We start from the raw sequence: 26284 nt of genomic DNA, 5'->3' as shown, positions 1-26284 counted from the left end.
TTCAGCTCGCCTGCATTGTTGGGTCTGGTGTCTCTCACCTTCCTTCCTCTTGACAATACACCACAGATTCTTTATGGGGTTTAGGTCAGGTGCATTTTCTGGCCAATCAAGCAAAGTTATACCATGATTAAACCAGGTATTGGTACTTTTGGAAGTATGGGCAGGTGCCAAGTCCTGCTGGAAAATGAAATCAGTATCTCCATAAAGCTGGTCAGCAGAGGGAAGCATGAAGTGCTCTAGAATTTGCTGGTAGAGGGTTGTGCTGACTTTGGACTTGACAAAACACACTGGACCAACACCAGCAGATGACATGGCTCCCTAAACCATTACTGACTGTGGAAAATGTTGTATCTCATTTGGAAATCAAGGTCCCAGAGTCTGGAGGAAGAGTGGAGAGGCACAGAATCCAAGGTCCAGTGTGAAGTTTTCAGTGAGTGATGATTTGGAGAGCCACGTCATCTGCTGGTGTCGGTCCACTGTTTTATCAAGTCCAAAGTCAGCACAGCCCTTTACCAGGAAATTCTAGAGCACTTCATGCTTTCCTCTGCTGACCAGCTTTATGGAGATGCTGATTTCATTTTCCAGCAGAATGTGGCACCTGCCCACACTGCCAAACGTACCAGTACCTGGTTTAATGATCATGGTATCACTGTGCTTGATTGGTCAGCAAACTTGCCTGACCTAAACCCTATAGAGAATCTGTGGGGTATTGTCAAGAAGATGAGACGCCAGACCCAACAATGCAGATGAGCTGAAGGCTGCTATCAAAGCAACCTGGGATTCCATAACACCTCAGCAGTGCCACAGGCTGATTGCCTGCTTGCCACCCTGCATTGATGCAGTAATTCATGCAAAAGGAGCCCCGGAAAAGTATTGAGTGCATACTATAATGTACATGGACATACTTTTTAGTAAGCCAACATTTCTGTATTAAAAATCCTTTTTTTTAATTGGTCTTATGTATTATTCTAATTTTCTGAGATACAGAATTTTGGGTTTTCACCAGCTGTAAGCCATAATTATCAAATTTAAAGCGGAGGTTTGCTGAAAAAAAAAATATTAAAAGCCAGCAGCTACAAATACGGCAGCTGCTGACTTTTAATATATGGACACTTACCTGTCCAGGGAACCCGCGGTGACGACAGCCGAAGCCGATCCGTCCTTCGGCTCTCGGCTGCCGCCATCCTCGATAAGGGAATAAGGAAGTGAAGCCGTGCGGCCTCACTTCCTGGTTCCCTACTGCGCATGCGTGAGCTGCGCATCCTCACAGGTCCTGCTGTATTCTGTGTCTCACAGAATACAGCGGGGGGAGGACGGGGTAGGCGGCGGAAGTGGCGTAGGTCACCGCAATCACCGCGGTGATCTATGCCAGGAAGTGGGAGCAAATACCTGCCAAATGTGACACTGGAGGGGGGGAGGAATCCAAAAAGTGGAAGTTCCATTTTTGGGTGGAACTCCACCCAAGCTTGAAATAGATCACTCTGTGTGTAATGCATCTATACATAATGAGTTTCACTTTTTGAATTGAATTACTGAAAAAAATTAACTTTTTGATGATATTCAAATTTTATGAGATGCACCTGTATGTGTACCTGTCTTTGTCCTGGGAGCGCGCAGCACAGTACTTTCCCAGTACAGAGACTGGACTCTCACTCCCGCTTCCCCAATTGCTGCTCTGATAGCCTCAGGAATCACTGTGCAACCATCTCTGTGTTTTCTCTCTTCCGAATGGAGAGAAAAGTGGAGTTAGACTTACTGGTAACTCCTTTTTCTGAAAATCTTCCAGAACATGGGACCTAGGGCTCCTCCTACCAGGACAGGAAACACGTTAACCCCCACCAGATAAAAGGGCAGTCCTCCAGGCCCCATGTCAGTATTCTCACAGAACCGTAGGACGTCCCTGTAAAACAAAACATATGCATAATACACATCACGTCAAGACAAAACCGGGTGGGGATCCGGCTGTCCTGGAGGACTCTCAGAAAAAGGGGTTTCCGGTAAGTCTAACTCAGCTTTTCTCTAAGCGTCTTCCAGGACAGCCCATGAGACAGAACTTACCAGTCTAGGGAGGGACAACTGCCTGAAGGACCTTATGACCAAACTCCTGCTCCTAAGCAGATAGGAGATCCAGGTGATAATGTTTAATGAAGGTCGAAAAACTGGACCATTTGGCAGCCCTGCAAATTTGTTCTGGTGAGGCTGCAGCCCTCTCAGCCCAAGACGCAGACAAGGCTCTTGTTGAGTGCGCAGTGAAAAAAAGGCGGAGGAACTTCCCTAATTTTGTAAGTTTCAGAAATGGCTTGCTTTATCAATCTAGCCAAGGTGGCTTTAGATGCACTCTGTCCTCTTTTCACGAGCACACAAGGGAAAAACAAGGCATCTGTTTTTCTAAAAGGTCTTGGTGACCTCAAGGTAGACGAGAAGATTTCTTCTCACGTCTAAAAAACAAAATTTTCTTTCTTGGTCCCCCTTTGGTGAACTACAAAAGGTTGGCAGTACAATTTCTGGGATCTGTAGAATGTACTGGCCACTTTAGGCAGAAATCCTGGATCAGTTTTCAAAACAACCCGATCCTCAAAAATTGTGAGGAAAGGCTCCCTCTCTGATAGGGCCTGTAACCCACTTACCCTACGAGCTGAGGTAATTGCCACAAGAAAAATAACCACTTTAACCACTTCAGCCCCGGAAGAATTGACTGCTTAGTGACCAGGCCACTTTTTGCGATACGGCACTGTGTCGCTTTAACTGACAATTGCGCAGTCATACAAACGCTGTACCCAAACAAAATTGATGTCCTTTTTTCCCCACAACTAGAGCTTTCTTTTGATGTTATTTGATCATCTCTGCGGTTTTTATTTTTATGCGCTATAAACAAAAAAAAAGTGACAATTTTGAAAAAAAAAACACAATATTTTGTACTTTTTGCTGTAATAAATAGCCCTAATTTTTTCCTTGGTTTAGGCCGATATGTATTCTTCTACATATTTTTGGTAATAAAAGTTTTTGTGCAAAAGTTATAGCATCTACAAAATAGTGGATAGATTTATGGCATTTTTATTATTATTATTTTTTTAATTAGTAATGGCAGTGATCTGCGATTTTTTTTATCGAGACTGCGATGTTACGGCGGACACATCGGACACTTTTGACACATTTTTGGGATTGATTGACAATTATACAGTGATCAATGCTATAAAAATGCACTGATTACTGTATAAATGTCTTTGGCAGGGAAGGTGTTAACACTAGGGGATGATCAAGGGGTTAACTGTGTTCCCTGTGTGTGTGTTCTAGCTGAGAGGGATGGGACTGACTATAGGAGACGAGAGATTGTGGTTCCCAGCTTGTAGGAACTGACGATCTCTCTCTCACCTCACAGAACTGGGACGCGTGTGTTTACACACACACACGTCCCTGTTCTTCCTCTCGTGCCCGGCACCCCCGCTGTGCAGCGGGAGCGTGCCTGCTATGCCGCTTAACCTCTTGACAGCTGCGCTATAGCCGAATGACGGCCACAGCGCGGACCTGAATTTCCGGGAGGCCGTCATATGACGGCCTCCCCTGTGCACGCGCCCTGCAGGGTGTGCTGTGATCACCGAGTCACTGAGACTCGGGTGATCACCGATCCGAGTAAAGGGCTGGTCCCGGACCCCTACCATGTGATCAGCTGTCAGCCAATGACAGCTGATCACATGATCAAAACAAAAGCTCTGTGATTATTTTTTTTTCTCCTCGTGCCTACCAGTGCTACCTATCAATGCCCACAAGTGCCACCTATCAGTGCCCATCAGTGGTGCCAATCAGTGCCACCTAGCAGTGCTGCCTAACAGTGTAACTGATCAATGCCCATTATTGCCACCCATCAGTGCCGCCTCAGCGTACATCAATGAAGGAGAAAAATTACCTGTTTTAAAATTTTAGAACAAAATATACAAAAAAAAGTTTTGTTTTTTTTTTTAAATTCGGTCTTTTTACATTTTTTTTTTTTAACAAAAAATAAAAACTGCAAAGGTGATTAAATACCACCAAAAGAAAGCTCTATTTGTGGGAAAAAAATTATAAAAATGTCGTTTGGGTACAGTGGTGTATGACCGCGCAATTGTCATTCAAAGTGCGTCAGCACTGAAAATTGCTGGATAGGAGGGGGGTTTAAGTAAGCAAGTGTTTAAAGGGACCGACGTATAGCTACGGCGGTTCGCGGGTTCGTGCTGACCTGTCGCAGTATAATGACGGCAGCTGGTCGGCAAGTGGTTAAGGTAAGTAACTTAACCTAAATATATTCTAGGGGCTCAAAAGTGAATTCTACCAGAGTTTGAAGGAACAAGGACAGGTCCCATGTTGGACAACTTCTAACCACTACTGGCCTGGACCTAGAAATGGATTTGAAGAATCTAGCTATAGTGGGATTTTTCAAGAGAGAAAATTGGAGAAAAACACTGATAGCTGCTGCCTGTACCTTTTATAAGGTACTAACTAATAGACCTTTGTCGATACCCTCTTGAAAAAAATTACAAAATTGAAGGAACATCATGAGTTCATCTTTGATTTTCAGATAAGCACGAGTTAAATTTCTTCCAAACCTTGGAATATATGGCTCTAGTGACTGGGTTTCTGCAATTTACCAGGGTCTTGACTATTTTGTCAGAGAACCCCTGGGCGCTTAGTATCTTTTCTTCAGATACCAGGCCGTCAAGCTTAAGGAAACCACGTGTGGGTGCGACACTGGACCCTGCGATAATAAGTCTTTTCTCTCAGTGGAGGCTCTGAGACCAGAGTCTGTAACAGGGAAAACCATGGCCTCTTGGGCCAGAAAGGGGCTATTAGGATAAGATCTGTTTCTTCTAGAATTAGCCTGATCGGCGGGAAGGCGTAACAGAGGCCGAATGGCGACGGAGTCGCCAGAGCATCGATCCCTAATGATCGATCCTCTGGGTTCAGAAAAAAGAACTTCTCTGTCTTGCAATTGTTCTGATCTGCGAACAGGTCCACTTCGAGACATGCCCATCTGTCGGTGAGACCCGCAAAGATTTTGCGATGAAGGGACCAATTATCGTGACCCCGGTAGCGACTGAGATAATCTGCCAGACAGTTTTGTGTCCCCTTCAGGTGCACTGCTGTAATTGAAGCTAGATTCCCTTCTGCCCATGATAAAATCTCCTGTGCGACAGATTGAAGTATCCGACTCCTCACATCTCCCCGTTTGTTGAGGTATGCAACTGTAGCGATATTGACAGATAGAATCTGGAGACTGTGACCCCTGATTTCTGTCTGAAATGCCTGCAAGGCTCTCTGAACCGCTAGAAGCTCTCTGTGAATCGATGAAGCTCTTACTTGCCTTGAGGACCATTTTCCCTGTGCCATTGTGTTGATGAGGTGGGCTCCCCATATCCAGGAACTCGCATCCATTGTGATCCTCTGGGATATATATATATATATATATATATATAACCATGGTAGACCTCTTGTTAGATGCATGTGTGTCCTCCACCACCCCAAGTTTCTTTTTACACTGGAGGGTAACAAGACCCTTGATTCCAGGGAACTTACGTCTCTGTCCCAGTTCCTTAGTAGAAACAGCTGTAATGGGCGTTGATGAAATCTTGCCCATGGCACTGCGGGAAAGCAAGAGGTCATCAGACCCACTGCTCTTGAAACCAATCTCAGTGAGACCGACTGATTGGTCTGTAAGGCTGACATTTTTTGCATTATTTTTGAGACCTTTTCCTGCGGGAGAAAAACTTTTTGGTCTACTGAGAAAAATTTGTACCCCAGATATGTCACTTTCTGGGCCGGAATTAAGACTTCTCTTTGTTTATTAACCAGCCTAGAGATTGAAGGAAGTCCTGTACAGTCTGGAGCTCCGCTAATAACTTTTGGTACGACTCCGCCACCACTAGGAGGTCATCCAGGTAAGGGATAACCTTAGCGGAGCCAGCGCCTCCCCCAACACCTTTGTAAAAATGCGTGGGGCTGAGGACAGACCGAAGGGGAGGGCTTAAAATTGAAAGTGCCAAATCTCTGTTCCTATCTTGACCGCTAGTCTCAAGGATCTTTGGAAGGCTGGATGGATAGGGATGTGCAGATAGGCATCCCTCAAATCCAAGGTGGCCATGAAGCAGTTTGGGTAAAGCAGGTTTTGATTGAGAACACTGTCTCCATGTAAAAGTGCTTGTACCTGATCGAACGGTTTAGAGATCTGGGGTTCAGGATAAGCAGATATTTTCCTGATGACAAATATATGGGTATAAAATCCCTTGCCCTGATCCGACTGAGGAACCGGGATCAGGAGCTTTTGATATAACAAGTCTCCAATTTGGAGACCCAGGGCCCTCGCTTTTACCCGATCTTGGGGAGGGAAGGTGACCAATAAGCGCTCTGGTGGCTGGCAAGAAAATTACAGCCTGTACCCATTGGTCACTAGGTCCAGGATGAATGGACTTGAGGTGACTGCTGCCCACTGTGTGGGAGAAAAGCCCTCAATCTTCCTCCCACTGGTAGACATGAGTCACTGTGGCTTGGCAGGTTGTTGAGGAGGATTAAACAAGACGCCCCCTCTACCACTGCCCTTGTGCCCTGTCCAATGTTTTTTGGGCCTATTGTCCCTTTCTCTAGGACCTTGCTGCCTACTTTGGCCACGAAAAAACTTTCTGGCTGTCGGCTTTTTCTTATTCTCTGGAAAGGCCTTTTTTCTGTCGGCCGTGTGTTCCAGTGCCTCTTTCAGGCCTGGGCCAAAAAGATGATCACCTGTTAAGGGAAGACCACATAGACGCAACCTTGAGGCAGCGTCGCCTGACCAGGTTTTAAGCCATAGGCTTTTTCTGGCCGAATTCACTAAGGCCGAGGTCCTAGCTGTCATTCTTACCAACTCTGCGGAAGAATCAGCCAAAAACTCCACTGCACGAAAGAGAGAGAGATTTCAGAATCTGCTCTCTAGAGGTACCTGCGAACAAGTGTGTCTTGTATTTGTGTCAACCATACTTCTAAATTTCTGGCTACACAAGTGGAGGCCGGAGCTGGTTTAAGATTCCCAATAGCTGAGTCCCAGGCTCTGTGAAGGATATCTCCTCTTATCCATCGGATCCCTAAGCGTGCCCATATCGTCAAACGTTAGGTCCAAATTTTTTGAAAGAGGTGCATCTAACTTAGGATTTTTGTTCCATGGATGCGCTGTGTCCTCCTCAAATGGAAACCGCCTTCTTTTTAGGTTACCGGAAAAGAAAGGTTTTTCTCTCTGGATTGATCCCATCAAGAACGTAACTATGCACGGGAAAAACTCTATCCTTTTTCTTATGCAAACCTTTGTACATATTGTCATATTTAGACAATTGCACCTTCTCCTCTTCTATATAAAGTGTCATATAGATAGCCTTTAATAAATCATCTACATCTTCCAATGATAACTTATACCTCAAGCCCCTTGCGGATTGTTTATCCCTGGGCCCTGTATCTGACCCCAATTCTTCCGGAGAAGACTGGGCAGATCCAGCTTCAGCCTCAGAGTCTTCACTCGCCACACTCTGCTATTGAGCGCTAGGACCAGCTGAAGTCTTAACTGGAGATGGACCCTCTGAGGGGACTTGAATCTTGTCAGAGTTTTAAATGAGCTAAACGTAGACGTAAGCTCATCTCTAACAGAAGTCAGCATTTTCTGACAGGAGACTACCGGGTCATCTTTAACTAGGCTGTCTATACAGGTGTAGCAAACTGCTTTTCTCCATGAGGAGCTCAATTTATTTCCGCAAACCACACATTTCCTTTTTGGTGGCTGTGCTTGGGCCTTGTCCTAAGTCTTGGCCTGCAAAAAAAAAAAATGACTCCAATAAAGTTTATGCCACATACACTCCATAACATCCCGTGCAGGAGAAAAGGAAAAATGTGCCCCCTTCACCTAGTCCCTACTGGTTACAAGGGGGAGAAAACTCACAGGATGTGCAAGTAAGTATACTTACATATAAATACACTTCAGGCTTACCTGTGAGGTGCTGCTGTTAAGGCCTGCTTCTGCTACCTGTGCAGGTATCACAGAGGAGTCTATCCCCGCCCCTGTAGTGGTCCGCAGCCTCTGCCGGGTTTCACTCTTTTAAACACCAGCTTTCCAGCATCCCTGTTCACATGCCCCGGAATTGACCCCACTGAGTACTTCTTGTGGGCCAGCTTGGAACACATACGTTCTGCCCCTTCACACGGGCGGCTTCCTCTCTTCCCCTGCACACTCCAGCCACGCTGTTTAACAGGGAGAGAACAGCCGACTGCCGCCATGGGGCTTGCAGACCAGAGCTCCAACGTACACCGCGGTGCTGGCATTCCCCATGCACTGAGAAGCAGGGACAGCAGCTACAAGCCTACTCCCCTGGTGGATGTGCTGCTCTAGGACCTAAGAAGAAGGTAAGAATACCACCCCAAAATGCCACAGTGGGGGTTAACATGTTTCCTGTCCTGGTAGGAGCCCTAGGTCTCCTGGGCTATCCTGGAAGACGCTTAGAGAAATATACATGGGGAGATTTACTATAACTGAAGCACTCAGAATTTGGTGCAGCTGTGCATGGTAGCCAATCAGCTTCTAACTTCAGCTTGTTCACTGAAGCTTTGATAATAAAACCTGGAAGCTGATTGGTTACTTTGCACATCTGCACTCTCCAGGTTTGAATCTTCCCTATGTATATTTTTCTCCTTATGCAAACAAACAAATGTGTGCAAAAAACTGGAGTTAGACTTACTGGTAATTTTTTCTAGGAGTCTTCCAGGACAGCCTCTGAGACATAAGGCTACACCCCCCCCACCCCCCCCCCCGGACAAGAAACACGTTCAGCCAAGACCTTAAAGGCAGTCCTCCAGGCCTCCTCCTATAATCTATTAGGGTGGGACCACTGCCTGGAGGACCTTACGTCCAAACGCCTGTTCCTTACCGGAAAACCAGTCCAGGTGATAATGCTTTGCGAATGTGAAGTAACTGGACCACGTTGCTGCTCTGCAAATATCCTCCAGAGTGGCACCAGCCCTCTCTGCCCAGAAAGCTGACACAGCCCTTGTTGAATATGCCTTAACTAGGGTACCTGCCTACCTATATGCTTGCGTGATTGTCATTCTGATCCATCTGGCAATGGAGTATTTCAAAGCTCTAAACTCCTTACGTGCACCTGCAAAGTTAACAAATAAGGACTCTGACCTTCTAAAGTCCTGCTGACCTCAAGATAAGCCAAAAGGCTTCTTCTAATGTCTAGTAAACTAAAACTTCCTTCCTCATCAACCTCTGGGGGGGGAATAAATGTTGGCAGAATAATAGCCTGCGTTCTTTGAAATGAAGATGATACTTCGGGGCGAAAACCTGGGTCTGTTTTGAGCACAACCCTATCCTCCAAAATGAACAAAAATGGTTCCTGAATTGAGAGCGACTGCAATTCACTGACCCTTCTAGGTGATTGTGACTAAAAATATTGTCTTTAAGACTACCCACTTAACTTCTGATGTCTCCAAGGGTTCAAAGGGACTGCCTGTATGCACCCTGGGGACCAAGGACAGATCCCAAGCGGGACAGGCCCAGGCCGAACCCTCACTTGCTTGGATCTGGAGAGGGACTTGAAGAAGTTTCTTATGAATCGATCTTCTTGTAGGGAGACCTGAAGAAATACACTCAAGGCAGCTGGAAGGCCTCTAGAGCCTTCTGGATCGCCAGCAGCTCCCTCTGGTTCGAGATTCGCCTGGCTTCCACTGGAGACCGAGCACCTTGAGCCAAGTTGTCATCCACGTGCGCCCGCTAGCCAAAAGAACTGGCATCTGTTGTCAGCACCAAAGCTGTTGGTCTGGACCACAAAAGACCCCTGTTTAGATTGCGACGGGCTCGCCACAACCACAGCGACCTCTTGACTCTGGGCGTTAGGAGCTTAGGTTGGTCGCTATCCCAGCAACGTAAAAGGTGGCCCTGCATGGGGCACTGGTGAAACCTTGCCCAGGGGACTGCTGGGAAGCAAGAGGTCATAAATCCTACCACCCTCATGACTTCTCTGATCCGGGCTTCCTGATTGGTCTGAAGCTGTGCCATCGCCTGATCCATCTTCCCGATCCTCTCGAGTTGGAACAAGCTGGGACTTTTCCCGGTTGATCAGCCAACCAAGAGACCGCAGGAACTCTTGCGTCTTCTGCAGGTCCCTCTTCAGCTGACAAAAAGACCGGGTGATGAACAGGAGATCATCTAAAGTAGATTATCACTATAATGGTCTTCATGCGCAGCGGGGCCAAGGCTTTTGCAAGGACTTTCGTAAAAATCCTCGGAGAGGACGCTAGCCCAAATGGCAGTGCCTGATACTGGAAATGAAGAACCTCTGAGTTCACTTTAACCGCCAGTCTGAGATACCTCTGAAAATCTCGGTGTATTGGGATATGAAGGTATGCATCTCTGAGATCGACCGTTGCCATATAGCACTCTGCAAAAAGAAGACTCGTACTGTGAAGATGGACTGAAGTGCTTGTACCTCAGAGATCTGTTGAGTGGACGGAGATTCAGGATTAGCCTGAACTTGCCTGAGGGATTTCTGACCACGAATACGTGGGCATAAAATCCCTGGAAGTGTTCCCCCTGGGTTACCTGAGTGAGGACCCGTTGATCCACCAGCTCCCCTAAAAGCAGACTTAGAGCCCGAGCCTTTTCCCGATCTCGAGGTAACAGGGTGACAAGAAAACTGGAAGGGGGATTTCAATTGAATTCCAACTTGTAGCTGTAAGTCCACTGTAGAAGGAAGTCCCCCAACCTTCCTCCCACTGGGATGCAGGAGTCATTGGGGCTTTGTGGAGGCCTGAGGAGGGTTGAAAAAGATTCCTCCTCCTCCTCTTCCTCGCCCCTTGTGACCTGTGCTTTTTGGATATCGGCCTTCACTCTCCTGCTGGGTCTGTTGCCCCGAAAAAATGTCTGCCCTCTGCCTTCTTCCTCTTTTCTAGGAACGCCTTTTTCTTGTCCTGGGTATGCTCCAGTGCTTCCTGGAGACCAGGTTCAAAAGAGGTGATCACCTGAAAAAGGCAATCCACAAAGTCTGGATGCTGCATCCCCCGTCCAGGCCTTTAACCACACGGCCCTTCTCGCGGCATTCACCAGTGCTGCTGACCTGGCTGCCAGCTTAACTGATTCTGCTGAGGCATCCGCTAAGAAGGCGACTGCTTTATATAGTAATAGAAATTATTTAATCAGCTGCTGCCTGGACGTGCCTGCCAAAATGTGAGAGTGCAACTGCGTTTAACCAGCACTCCAAGTTCCTAGAGACGCAGGTGGCTGCTAGGGCTGGCTTCAGACTAATGGAAGAAGCGTCAAACAGAGGCTTCTTACCACGTGATTAGTTGTGACCAATCACAGATGATCATCGCGAGAACCAGGAAGTACCGGTAAACGGCATTCCTCTGTTCGCGCTGACAGGGAGAGGCGATCGGCAGCTCACCCTGTCGGGGGGGGTCTGTGGAGATAATCAGCACACTGATTATCAGCACAGCCCTCATCAAATGTACCCATAAGCTGCCAATAGGTGCCCAGTCAGTTCCCCATCATAACCCTCCTGCCAGTGCCAATCAGTGCCCACCACAGTGCAAATCAGTGCCCACCATAGTGCCAATCAGTGCCCACCATAGTGCCAATCAGTGCCCACCATAGTGCCAATCAGTGTCCAGCATTAACACCTGTCAGTACCTGCCCAATCAGTGCTGCCCATCAGTGCCATCAATGGCACCTATCAGTGCTGCATATCAGTGCCCAGTGCTGCATATCAGTGGCCATCAATTCTACATATCAGTGCCGACTCATCAGTGTCCGTCAGTGAAGGAGAAAACCAAATTTTATATCAGAAACAAAGAAAAACTTTTTTTTTTCCAAAAATGTCAGTCTTTTTGAGTTTTTGAGCTCTATTTGTGGAAAGAAAATGATAAAAATTTAGTTTGGGTACAGTGTTGTATGACCGCGCAATTGTCATTCAAAGTGCGAAAGTGCTGAAAGCTCTGGGCAGAAAGGGGCGAAAGTGCCCGGTATTGAAGTGGTTAAGTAGCAGCACATATTTCATTCACTTTTAGTGTCATAAGCGCAGTGTGCATTGAATTCAAAATATTGTTTCAGCAAGCTTAGGGGCTGATGATTTTTATTCTAAAGGGGTTGTAAAGGTTCGTTTTTTATTTTCTAATTAGGTTCCTTTAAGCTAGTGCATTGTTGGTTCACTTACATTTAGAAGGGAAATCGAAGGAAAAGGTATTGTTTCTTTGTCTGAATTTCTCACTTCCTGTTCCTCCTCTGTCAGCTTGCCCCCATCATCTGAGCCGTTCTGGCTGGGGGTTAGTCAGCATGCTCGTCCCCTCTCTTGGGACTACATCCCTGCGGGGAGATGCTGTGTACGTTCACAGGAGGCAGGGGATCCGCGGGTGTGTCTAAGACGCTGTAGCTCCGCCTCCCGTGCCTTGTTATTGTACTGAATGACCATCTAAGCGAAATACGATGAAAACATTATCAATAAAGAATATATTTATTATTTTTTTCCAATAGTTACTAGTATTTGTTTATTTATGTCATGGGCGTGCTGGGGAGGAGGGAATGGGCGGTGTGTGCTCATCCAAGCCAGAAATTGAAACGAGAACTAAGCACGTTCTCGTTACGTGACACGGCGAAAAAGCGGCACTGCGCATGCGCGATGCCGCTAAGCCTCAAGGGAATTGTAGTTCCTTTGATGCCATGACATAGCTTTAGTGAACACGCTCCAAAACCCGGAAGTTGAGGACAGAATCAAGAGAGGGAACGAGGAAGTGGAGAAATAGCATAAATATTTAACAACTATATTCACTATGTATATAGCACAGAGAACACATATGGGCTAAAAACTTTTTACCTTTACAACCCCTTTAAGGTACATTTTTATGGGAACTTGTCAAAACTTCCACAGATAGAACCTGTAAAGGTCTCAACCATTGAGACAAGTCTGAGAGCATACAGCTTCTGTTGTAAGAAGCCAACTCCATCTTGTGGTCACAGAAGGCACTACTACTGTTTACAGTGTGTGTAAATGTATTAAATGCGAAATTTGTTGGCTAAAGCTTGAATGGTTCACGTCCTAATGCAAAGGGTTAAAAAAAAAAAAAAAACTTAAAAAGCCCATTTAAAATTTGCAGCAAATACAAAGTCTAGAAATTCATCAGACCTTTGAGCAAAGTCAAACTCTATTTTGTTCTTGGAGCTCACCTGAGATTCTTGCTTTCATCTGATAGACTGGAAAAAGGTGCACATAGGAAAAGGTGGCTCTTTCTTTTTATCCATCTGCAAAGAGATAATTGTAACAACAGTGCAGCCACAGAATTACACAGAAAAGTATGAAATGCTTGTGATGGCTCACCTCTCCCAGCATGTTCAGCATCACATTGACAGTAACCAGGAAAGTCCAGAATGAAGGCGCCACATCTGCATCAAAAGCTGGGCCAGTGAAGTTCAGGGCTAATAGCATCTGATATTGTGAGAGGTCTAGAGGCTGGGAACAGATAATACTAGGCATTTATTCCAGGCTACTTTGATAAAACCCACAAGATAACATTAACTCAATGGGGCACTCTAAGCATAACCTAGTTTGGACTACAAGGAGGAAATCCAAGTATTTATAAAGCAATATATAATGAGCGCACTATTAAAGAAACTCTGTGCAAATAAAATATCAGTCGCCTTGTATGAGGCCAATTGTGATTACTGCCAACACCTATCAGTGTGTCCACATGTGACATAGTGCAACCAATACAATCAATAATATAAAGTCTCAATTTTTTTGTAAAATTTCCACCGTGGTGCGACTCAAAGTGATAGTTCGATATAATAATAGCTGGAAAGACTTGCTCACCTCCAAACAATGACCCCACTACAGAGTCCCAAATGCCTGAAAGTGTGTCTCTCAGGATGCCACGGGGTTACTCCTCCAAATAATGTCCCTGGACCACACTGACCTCCTCTTGGGATCTCACTCAGTCATATGTGGCCAAAACATAATCAGGGGAAACCATAGTGCTCTCTGCTATGAAATGAAAATGTACTGTACAACTACATAAAGGGATTAAAAATACTCAGATATGTGTAAAACATGCACATCATCAGCTCTCTACGCTGACATACAAGGAAAAAACGTCCAAGTGGGAGGAGCCATGTTTTAGGACAATATCTGAGTATTTTTAATCCCTTTATGTAGTTGTACAATACATTTTCATAGCAGAGAGCACTATGGTTTCCCTGATTTTTTTTTTTTTTGGCCACATATGACTGAGATCCCAAGAGGAGGTCAGCATGGTCCAGGGACGTCTTTTGGAGGAGTAACCCCATGGCATCCTAAGAGACACACTTACAGGCGATTGGACTCTGTAGTGAGGCCATTGGAGGTGAGCAAGTCATTCCAGCTAGAGATGGTGGTCACTGAATTACATGAATTATTATTTCGAACTATCACTTTGAGTTGCACCACGTGGAAATTATAGAGAAAATTGGGACTTTATATTTAATATATTATTGATTGCGCTACACCGGTAATGTTACCGATTGCCAACCGCTGCATGACGATGTACATCGGCAGAATGACATGGCTGCACAAATGGACATACCCATACGTCCCTCCGCCATCACAGGTTAGTGGGCACACGTTGCCTGTGGCGCGCCTGCCGCTCCTGCAGACTCGATGTCCGCCAGTGGCCCGCGATCGTGACATGGAGAGGCAGAATGGGGAGATGCCTATGTAAACAAGGCATTACCCTGTTCTGCCTAGTGACATGACAGGGATCTACTGCTCCCAGTGATCGGGAGCAGTTATCTCTGTCATGTTCTAGTGAGCCCATTCCCCCTACAGTTAAAACACACTGAGGGAACACAGTTAACCCCTTGATCGCCCCTAGTGTTTAACCCCTTCCCTGTTAGTGACATTTATACAGTAATCAGTGGCTATTTTTAGCTATGATCGCTGTATAAATGTCAATGGTCCCAAAATAGTGTCAAAAGTGTCTGATCTGTCTGTCGCAATCACGATAAAAATCGCAGATCGCCGCCATTACTAATAAAAAAAAATTCATAATAAAAATGCCATAAATCTATCTCCTATTTTGTAGACGCTATAACTTTTGCGCAAACCAATCAATATACACTTATTGTGATTTTTTAATTACCAAATATGTAGAAGAATACATATCGGCCTAAACTGAAAAAGAAATTTGTTTTTTATATATTTTTTTTTTGGATATTTATTATAGCAAAAAGTAAAAAATATTGTTTTTTTTTTTCAAAATTGTCGGTCTTTTTTTGTTTATAGGGCAAAAAATAAAAACCGCAGGTGTGATCAAATACCACCAAAAGAGAGCTCTAATTGTGGGGAAAAAAAAGGATGTCAATTTTGCTTGGGTACAACGTCGCACGACCCCGCAATTGTCAGTTAAAGCGATGCAGTACCATATCACAAAAAATGCTCTGATCATTAAAGGGGTAAAATGTTCCAGGACTGAAGTGGTTAAAGCTAAGTATCTGCCATGTTTCCACTGTGATGATTTCCTTTCACATCCTGTCCTATTTCCTAATGGAAACACAGATAGTAATAGAAATTAGACCAATTATTGTAACTCTTTCCCACTCCAACCAGAGCTAGGAGAAAACAGTTTGACTGAAGTCAACACTTTAATGCTAAACACTCAACCAAACCAACAATTATTAAAATAACCCCCTACATTCTCACAATAATTAAAACTCCTGATTGGATGACTAAACATTTCTTCCTTTAAATATGCCTGACCTGTAGAATCTGGCTGAAATCCGGTGTGAAAGCTCGCAATGTAGTCAGGATCTTCAGGAGGCTGAACTGAACAGAACGCAATGCTCTTGGCTCCAGGGCCTCACTGCTGATCTAGACATGTGCTAGGATACTCACCTGTAAATAATGTTGCAGCATCTTTCAGCTGTACAAAAGGAATGTGCAAGACTGGCCAGCTAGCATAAGCAGACCTACATTAAAAGAAAGGAATTCATATAAAATAACTTAATTTATTATTTAAATAAGTTCTCAATCGTCTCACTGCTCTGAATTTCTGGATGCGGGCGGGTTGCCATTCGGTGGTGCACGGTGGTGAACAAGATTTATGTGTCTCCTTACCTGAATGTCCTTCATAAACTGCGGTAAGTGAAATGCCATTCTTGTATGAAATTGGACAGCTGCAGCAGAAATCCTAGTGTGGTCAGCCTCCTCCAGACAGGCCAAGTTCTGCACAGTACACACCGCGCCCAGGCACTGGGGAAACACCATGTGTGAGTAGGACACCAGTACACAATCAAGCATAGAGAAGAAAATGTAAAGGTAAAGAACATACTTTTTAGAATGGATGAATATAGCACTAATGTGCATACTTGCCCACCTTTTATCGTTTTCTTGACATAAGCAAACCCTGTTTTTAAATTCAAATGTTTCCATAGCAAGATGAAGAAAAAAAAAAAAAAATTATACATATATATATACACATACATATATAAAAATAACTTAAAGGATCAGTCCACCCAGAAGTGACATTCACTTATGGAACCTTCATATACAGTAGTTAAGAAGAATCCACCTGTGGTTTCCCGCTGCCATGGTTCTTTGTTTTCAACAACCTGGAAGTTGCATGCATTCCTGCCCACCTTTTAGGGTTCCCATTCCTTATTGCTTTTTGCAAAATACAGATTATTAACTTCATAAAGAAAAAGTGGACTTTATTATTATTAAAGTAATACACAGTCTGGTCACATTTCCTTCCCTCGCTCACAATTGGATAATGAAGGATAAGCAATAGACTGATTTGGCTCATCCCTCTGCTCTCTCTTTAAATGAACAAGTTACTTGTCAGGCTATGTACATGCAGCACAGTTCATTGACTTCTAAAGCTGCTTCTTCTCTCACTTCTGCTGCACACCGGCATACAGGAGGTTGATGCCAAGCAAAATTTAGTTACTTATAACAGCAGCACATATATACTTATGTAAAATGATATTTTAAAGCCAAGCTACAGCAAAGCTTTTATTTAGTTTTGGATAGAGTGGTGGTAGCCAGGGTTAGAGCCTCTGTCATGCTATGTCCCCATTACTTCCTCTAAAGGAGGGGGTCGGCTACCCGTCAATCGCCGGCAGGCGAAGGGTAGATCGCGTCCCTGCCTTGCCGACCCCCAAGTCTGAACTGCTCCTCCGCCTCCTCTTCCTACCCCACAAACTGCTGACCCCTGTACACTGCAATACATCCATCTGACCTCGGTCGCTGAAGCTAATTTTTAAAGGTAGGCTAAGTTTATATTTTTACGACATCTGTTTTTTTATATTTCTTTAAGTTTTATTCATGCTGTCCTTGCTTTTTATCAGGGCCTTGCTAGTTAAATTATTTAAGAGCCCTTTCACACTGATTGCACACTAAACCAAAGCTATTTAGATTGCGGACTGCAGTGAGCCGGTGGTAGGGGAATGTGTGATGCTGTGTGATACACGTTTAGGCAGATCAGTTTCCTTTTTTTTTTTTTTGTGTCACTGCACAAAAGTGACGCTTCATTCATGTCACCGCACAGCAGCATTGTGCATTGCGTTTGCTGTGCGGTGACATGCAGGGACATCCAGTGAGATGTGATATCATGCAAACATGTCGCATATCTCTGGAACACAGAGAAACAGTGTTCTGGTATGAATATGACAAAACGACTGACTTCTGTGGATCATTGTACTTACCTGCATTTATCCATGAGAAAAAAAGGCAGGTGACAACTGTACCTAGTGTCCCTTTCATGTTATTCAGGTAGATCTCCACCTCTCAAAGGTTGTCTACCCCTGCTGTAAGGTATAATGGGGAATCTCTCCAGTGGGGACAAAAATGTAAGAGGAAAGTAAACTTTCTGATCAAGTAGATAGGTATAACAGGTACAGGAAGTAGAGGAAAATCTTCCCAATAAGGTAAAAAAAAAAAAAAAGACAATGTTTAATTTTTCTCACTGCATCCAAAACAAAAATGGAAGTTGGCTTTAATAAATACATAACTATTAATGGGTATGATGTGTAATATATGCCCAGAGTTCAACTTTGTTTTTGGAGGGTACTTGCTGTACTTGTGTTTTTGCTTCTCTAAGTCACTGACCTGGGACAATCATGTTCGTATTAGGGGGTTGATTTACTAAAACTGAAGAGTGCAAAATTTGGTGCAGCTCTTCATAGAAATTAATTAGCTTCCGGGTTTTTGCTGTCAAAGCTTAGTTGAACAAGCTGAAGTTAGAAGCTGATTGGCTACCATGCACATCTGCACCAGATTTTGCACTTCCTAGTTTTAGTAACTCAAGCCCTAGGCGTCCAAGCATCTGACCTGCACACATTTGATATAGGCCAGCGCCTCATTATATAGAGAAGAAAGGATGCGAGCCTTATGCCGCGTACACACGAGCGGACTTTACGTCAGACTTTGCCCGGCGGATTTTTCGACGGACTTTCTGAATGAACGGACTTGCCTACACACAATCAACCAAAGTCCGTCGAATTCGTGCGTGATGACGTACGACCGGACTAAAACAAGGAAGTTCATAGCCAGTAGCTAATAGCTGCCCTAGCGTGGCTTTTTGTCCGTCGAACTAGCATACAGATGAGCGGACTTTTCGACCGGACTCGAGTCCGTCGGATAGATTTGAAACATGTTTCAAATCTAAGTCCGTCCAACTTTTGAGAAAACAAAGTCCGCTGGAGCCCACACACGATCGAATTGTCCGACGAAATCCTGTCCGCCGGGTAAAGTCTGCTGTAAAGTCCGCTCGTGTGTACACGGCATAAGACCATCCACCTTAAGCTGCCACTTCTTGTCTGGACTCATACAGCCTTAATATTACCTGTAATATCCTCTTTTGGTGAAAGTCTAAGGGCTCTTTCACACAGGCGCTCTTGCCCAGCGGATTCTGCTTTGCTCAGCGGGAGATCGATCTGCTGAGCAGGCAGATGACAGGTCCGTCTCTACTCACTGTGCAGTGACGGACCTGTCAGAGTCCCGCTTTCCTCTATGGGGAGATCGGAAGAAAACGGATCCGCCTGTTCATTTTCATCCGATCCTTCAGATGGATGGAAAATAGGGTCTCCATCAGTCTGGATTTCACGGACAGGATCGGATATCGACGGATGTCAGCGCTGACATCCGCCGCACCATAGAGGTGAATGGAGTGTCCGATCAGGTCCGCCTGATCGGAAAGCCAGCGTGAAAGGGGCCTTAGGCCTCTGTTAGAAAGTTGTATCTCAAAGTCTTCAGCAGCCTCTCCATCAGTGTTATGATCAATCTGTATACACCAGGTCATGATGGAATATTATTCTCCACGTGTTCCAGACCATCACTCATCTTTGATTTTCTCCCATATCTAGATAGCTGGGCCAGTATTCTGATCAAATAGTAGATATCGCATACACACTACACAGTAAAATTCTCCTTCCCTCTATAGAAAATAGAAATAATTGCACCAGTTTACAGGTTTTCAAGATACTGTTAAGTCTGTGCAGAAAGTGCTTTATCTGCTCTGATCCTTTATACATTGCCCAGTTGCCACAGTTTACAGCCACCTTACCTCCACGTCTTTATCCTGCAGATTTCCATCTACATTTGTGGGCAATGCAGATGGCATGTCTCCACCTCTCAGCACCTCACCACCAGCTGCCACTCTGCCGCTGCTCCAAGTCGTGAGTCCTAATCCTGCGGACCGAACCCTAAACCCATCTGATGTGAAGCCACCTTCCAGTGGTACACTTAAAGCCAAGGTTCTGTATGTTTACGAGGCAGCAGACAGAAGTGAGCTGGCGCTCAAGGCAGATGAGGTAAGCTAAGGAAAACTGTAGCTTGCATTTATTTCCAAGACATTTTCCTTGTATACATTACCAGTTCCTTTGTTCCCTTTTCAGTTAAATACCATTTACAGCCTCCCTGGCATGGACCCAGACTGGCTCATTGGAGAACGAGGGAACAAGAAAGAAAAAGTACCAGTTACCTACCTGGAGCTCCTCAGCTAGACTACGGTTACGGTGCAGAATCTCTCGACAAGCCAATTGCCCCTAGGGGCTGACTCATTGCTCTGAGGTTGCGGCTTTAAATCCCAGTTTATCTGTTGTTGCAAGTTCCCTTTTTCACACAGCCCTCCTTGTAACTGATCGGCCTCCAGTTTTAATGACTGAGCAGCACAGATGTAGTTAACTGCCTCACACTGTGCATTACTAAACTTTAGTCTGCTGTTCAGGGGACTGTTCACCTTTCATGACCAAACTGGCTTGTGCTAAAGTCCCAGATGTCAAATCTCCCAAAGCGCATTACAAATGAGGCCACAAGCCAAGAAGATGGCAGCAGCTTCCTCAGTGCTGAGTCCCAATATTTTGTTATTTACAGTCACGGTGCATTTGAGATTCCTACCACTATAAAAAATTCTCTTTGTGGGGCATGTTTGGTTTTCAGAATTTTCTTCTAGTATAAAGGGAAAAAAATTTATTTAGCACCACTATGCAGAGAGAGAATGTATCTGACGGAAATATTCTGTGACTTTCTCAGTCCCTTTTAGAGCCAAACCATCTTTGTACACATTCCTTTGAATCAATAGTTCCCCCTCTGCCCCCCAGCTTTTCAGAGAAATGACTGCTGACTAGCATACAGTAGAGGAAGCCTTATTGTGTTCCTTTCAAATGAGACGTATATCCTGCAAACAAAAAGTATATAATAGTTTTAATATTTCAAATGACTGCTCTACATGGGTGCAGTCCTGGGATACTCTTTAAAGAGGAATCTTTAATGTCAAATTCTAAAAGAGATGATGTTAAATGAGTTATGTCATAAATATTTGATATACATAGCATGTTTTCTACCCCTTATAATATCATTTGTTAATCTTGTTCAGGTAGGTTTACTCAGGCTGCTGCCTTATCTACCATTATGAATGGTGTCCTATTTTTTTAGGAGTTATGTTTTCTATTTGTACTTCATTACAGAACATTCTTATAGGCTTTGAGTGAACTAAAAAAGCTTCCTGGGCCATTCTAATGAGTGGCATGTGCCACATTAACAAAGCAGAGGGACCTGATTTAGTGCACTACTTTTTATTTCAGAGTGCAACAGAATCTGGCGTGTGTTCTATGCCTAATTAGGAAACAGATTGGAGCAGTTTCCAATATAGAATGTGATGTGAAGTGTCTGTGGGCAAGCTAGCAGACCACTCTCTGCCTTTGCAGTGAACACATTACATAGAGCAGGGGTGCCCAACCTTTTGAGGAGCGAGGGCCACTTTAGTAACTTGGTAACCGATCGCGGGCCACAATGAGCAGAGCGGGCAGATGACAGGTCCGTGTCCACTCTGCATATGCAGAGCAAACACAGACACAGCCCGCTCTGCTCTATAACCGTCAATTATCTGTTCCTATGAAACAACAGAAGCTTTGCTTTCTGGAAAGTGGAGTAGAGCAACTATTTTATTCCACTAAATATTGAAAGGGGGGGGGGGAGTATAAAGAGGACTCTTGGATATTTTTTCTTCTTTTGTCTTTTTACCATAGTCTGAATGAAGTATAAAATATTTTTTTATAAACTCCCCTGCACTTGATTGGGTCTTCAGAGTGAGCACAGTTTCACTGGGCTCAATTAATACTCTCCGTCTTTAGTAAGGCATCACCTCTACATATCATTACTAGGAGAAATGAAAACAGAAGACACACCTCAGCCCAGAGACTAGCCTACCTTTTTTCAGTAGTATCCCTGCAAAATGATGTGTCCTCGGTAAAGTGCACCTAAATTCTGTTTCAAAGAGATTAAGCATGCTGTAATTTCCTTTCATAGTTTATATGACCTATTATAGGAACAAGGCTGTTTAGACTGGATCTACTACTCTTCCGGGAGGAATAAACAATGCATTTAGTGAAATACAGAGACCTTTACATAAAAATAAATTGTTTTTAAATAAATCGTGTTGCCAGTAGCAGCCCTATTCCTCTTTTCAATATCTCATACTCAAGAACAATGCCGGAATCTTACTGGATCATGTGAGTTGCAAGGACAGTTCTTCCTTCAGACACACTTAGTGAGAAGACCCACTATGATCAGTTGAGATGTTTTCTATTATCTTCCTACGCTGGTCTCCAGTTCTGCAAAGTGCTTTGATACTGCAACACAAAATGGCTACTGTACCGTCCCCCGTGCTTCACACATATGTAATTTGTCTTTTATTCTTGTGTGTTGATGCCTGTCTGCATTTACTGTCTGTGTTTGATTAGATATATTAATAAATTAAGTAATTCCTGCATAACAGGCCTGTGTGATTTTTCCCTTCGCAAAGACTGCTCAGACTACAACCTGTTATCAAGTTTTTTTTACTTTCAGTATAAATAGGATGTCAAAAATACAAGTCGCCTTCAAGGGGAAAAAACAAAAAAACAAACCATCATACAAAAAGAAAAATGAAGAGCACACTGGCATGGTAGTGTCAAGCTCTGCATGCAATGACACCAAGTGCAGTCACTGGCTGTTCCATGAGGCAGTTTCGTCTCATCTTCCAAAATGTGAGTTTTCAGTAAGGGCCGTGCAACACAATCATCCCACAGCAACCAAACCATTTCCTCATTTCTGACTACAGTAAGTAAAATCAGATTGGTTGCTGTTACTTAATTCTGCACTGCCTATTTTTTGTATACTCACAGATGTATACATGATGAATGTGTGTGATAGGCACTGGCCTTTACAAAGATGCTTTATGGTCTTCTTAGTTAATAAGCCTGTAACAAAACAATGGTCGGTGGTCTCTTGGTGGGAGCAGTCTAATGGTTGGTTGTGGTCCATGGACTGGGTCAATGAGTTTATGTACATTCTTCAATCAGTCCCCAGTGGTTTCTATCTCTGTACATGTCGTATAAATGCTTGGACAAGCTGGATTATTGGCTCCTGGGCTTCAGGAGCTACCTTTAAGGATGTTCCGACTTTTAACTGTGGAGAAGGCAAGTGGCCAGCTGCAGGAGAGGAAGAGATGCCGCGTCGCATGTACCGTGACAGGCTGGAGACCAGAGTGCTCTGAAATGAGACACAAAGAATGGATGATTAGAGATCCATATTCTACAGCTGTATGAGTGAGCATTCCAAGAGCTTTACACACAATGACTGGGGTATTAGCTACTGTTAGGGGGATGTACAGAATGTGAAGAGTAAGGTTTAGGAGATATTAACCCCTTCTTATCAACAGTATGCAGGCTCAAGGAAGTATGTCTTTATCCATGAGGCCGCATATACGTCTACCTGTCTTTGTCCTGGAAGTGCACAGCACAGAGACCAGGCTCTCACTCCCAGTCCCCCAATTACTGTGATCGCCTCAGGAGTCACTGTGCAGCCAACCCCGTGTTTTCTTTCTCTTGTAAATGGAGAGAAATATACATGAGCGAGATTTACTAAAACTGAAGCACTCAGAATTTGGTGCAGCTGTGCATGGCAGCCAATCAGCTTTTAATTTCAACTTTGAAGATAAAACCTGGAAGCTGATTGGTTACTATGCACATCTGCACCAGATTCTATACTCTCCAATGTATGTAAATCTCCCCTATGTATATTTTACGCCTTATGTAAACAACATGTGTAAAACTTTTTTTTTTTTTTTTTAATTGCTAGATCTAGGTTAGTGCCAGGGGTAAGAATCAAATTTCAGTATATTTTGGATAGGATTTAAAAAGATTTTTTAAAAAATTGGTATTAGTATGTTTTAGATATATATTTATATTAAAAAAAAGCAGCATTGTTTCTGGAGTGTACTACAGGTAAAACAACATACACATGTGGTATCGCTGCAATCGTCAGGAGCAAGAGAATTTTTTCGGGTTGTTCTTTGGTGGTAGGTTATGGTAGTAGCAAGAAATATACAGCTAAATTTAAAAACAAATGTACTATTTTGAATCAGTTTTCCTTTTATTACAAAAAAAAAAAGAGCGATAAACCATTACCATTTACCACCAAAAGAAAGACCAATTTGTCCTGAAAATAACAAGGTATAATCCACCTGGATATACAAAGTAGATGATATATACAGTTTTAAAAATGCAGGTCAAGATTGCAAAATTGTGTTCAGGCATTAAAGAAAACTTTTTTTTTAGTTTTGGATAGAATGGAGAGGAATTAGAACCCCTGTCAGATTTGTATTTCCGTCTGTGTCCATGGTAAGAAAATTCACCCTCTATGTCCTGTTTACTATTATCATTGAAAGTTTAAAAAAAATCCCACATTTTGGGTTGTCCCTAGAACAGTATTAATGGAGACACTATTATAGTGACCTGTTTGGCTTTGGGACAGGAAGTGAAGAGAAATCTCTGCAATGGGACACAAATGGTGTAAGAAAAAAATCTGACATAGGTTATAACCATCCCTTGTCCAAAATGAGAGAAAAAAGTTTTGCCTATAGTTCTACTCTACCATTTGTTTTACCCTCAGTCACTAAGGATATATGAAAAACAGTTGTACTCATCTCTCCTGAATATACTGTTCAGCTTCCCATTTATAAAATTGAAACTCCAGCAAAAACTATATTGTATTAATGTTTAAAATAAATAGTGCACAATTTTCTTCTCTGATGTATTTCCAGAATGGGCAGACTTACACTCAGTGTAGGCACCAGGACAAACAAAATGGACAGACTGCAATAAAAATACTGGGGAAAGGTCAGCCCAATCTGTCTGGTTTTGTTGTTTATGGGGAAATGTCCCCAAGACCAGAACTAAAATCCAGACAGATGTTCTGACCCATCCCCTGTACGCCAAAAAGGCTTCTGGAATTCCTTGAATAAGAAATATAAACAATTTTCAGACTGGGAGCAGGTTTGGAGCCCTAAAATTGTATTGTAGATTGTTTTGTAAGTTGTGTTTTTACCCCATGGGTTGCTTGCTGCAAGTGCAGTTTCAGATTGTTAACATAAGGATGTTTTATGTACTTTGTTTTGGAAAAACAGAAATGTTAGTACATAGAGTACAGTGCAATAACATGGAAGGGTGGAATGTCAGATCTATTGGTTGGTAAATTGAATTTAGCTAGCCGCAGTGCTATTGAGAAGCTGATGTTTACAGAAACAGATATGCTTAGAAACACTAAACATATCTGTATGTCAAACAGAGGTTTCCCAAATATCAACTTATTTAAAAAAAATAAAAATGTATGTACTATGCATACCAGTTCAGAGGCAAGCTCCTGCTTCATGCGTTGTTTGTCTCGGGGGTGGACTGACGGATCACGAAGATAACGCAAGGCTTGTGATATCAACAGGTAGAAACAGTTCTCAATGATAAATAGCAGTAGAGGCCTGGTAGAAACAAGAAGCTAAATTAAACCAAAAGATCGCTTCAGCCAGCTTAGGGGGTGATGTCCTTTATTTTAAAAAGGTAAATTTTTTTATGGGAACTTGTCAAGACTTCTGCAGACAGAACATGTAATGGTTCTAAACATTGAGGCAAGTTTCTGAGAGCATGTTGCTTCTTTTGTAAGAAGCCAACTCCATCTTGTGGTCACAGAAGGCACTACTACTGTTAACAGTGTGGGTAAATGTATTTAATACAAATATTTGCAGGCTCAAGGCTGAATGTTAGTTCACATCATAATGCAAAGAGTCAAAGGCCCATTTAAAATTTGCAGCAAATACGAAGTCTGATTGACTTTGCACAAGGTCTCATGAATTTCCAAACTCTGTTTTGTTCTTGGCGCTCACCTGAGGGTCTTGCTTTCTTCTGATAGGCTGGAAAAAGGTGCAGATGGAAAAGGGGGATCTTTCTTCTTATCCATCTGCAAAGAGATGAAATTTGTCACAATTGTCACAATAGTGCAGTTACAGAGAAAAGTATGAAACACTTGTGATGGCTCACCTCTCCCAGCATGTTCAGCATCACATTGACAGTAGCCAAGAAGGTCCCGAATGAAGGCGCCACATCTGCATCGAAAGCTGGGGTAGTGAAGTTCAGGGCTAATAGCATCTGATATTGTGAGAGGTCCAGAGGCTGGAAACAAATAATACTTGCCATTTATTCCAGGCCACTTTGATAAAACAACACAAGATAACATTAACTCAATGAGCCACTCTAGGCAAAAACCTAGTTTGGGCTACAGGGAGGAAGGCTAAGTATCTGCCACGTTTCCACTGTAATGATTTCCTAGTGGAAATACAGATAGCAATAGAAATTAGACCAAGTATTGTAACGCTTCCCCACGCCAACCAGAGCTAGAAGAAAAGAGTTTGACTGAACACTTTAATGTTCAACACTCAACCAAACCAACAATTATTAAAATAACCCCCTACA

At 43.6% G+C, this 26284-nt stretch overlaps 1 protein-coding gene across 5 annotated transcripts in view; it reads right to left on the bottom strand.

Annotated features, from left to right (window-relative positions):
* Positions 1 to 22323: 22323 nt before the first annotated feature.
* The window catches only part of NUP188 (nucleoporin 188), a 136730-nt gene continuing 132769 nt past the window's right edge, over positions 22324 to 26284 (bottom strand). For all 5 annotated transcript variants that reach the window (XM_073600108.1, XM_073600111.1, XM_073600109.1 and 2 more), the window contains 4 exons: positions 25853 to 25984; positions 25699 to 25772; positions 25167 to 25296; positions 22324 to 23033 (listed from right to left, as the gene is read on the bottom strand). In XM_073600108.1, coding sequence (XP_073456209.1) covers positions 22857 to 23033; positions 25167 to 25296; positions 25699 to 25772; positions 25853 to 25984 — 513 coding nt within the window. In that variant the 3' untranslated portion in view covers positions 22324 to 22856. The remainder of the gene's footprint in view (positions 23034 to 25166; positions 25297 to 25698; positions 25773 to 25852; positions 25985 to 26284) is intronic.

Source organism: Aquarana catesbeiana, linkage group LG09, assembly GCF_042186555.1.
Source record: "Aquarana catesbeiana isolate 2022-GZ linkage group LG09, ASM4218655v1, whole genome shotgun sequence".
Classification (NCBI taxonomy): Eukaryota; Metazoa; Chordata; class Amphibia; order Anura; family Ranidae; genus Aquarana; species Aquarana catesbeiana.
This window is presented reverse-complemented; position numbering and strand designations above follow the sequence as displayed.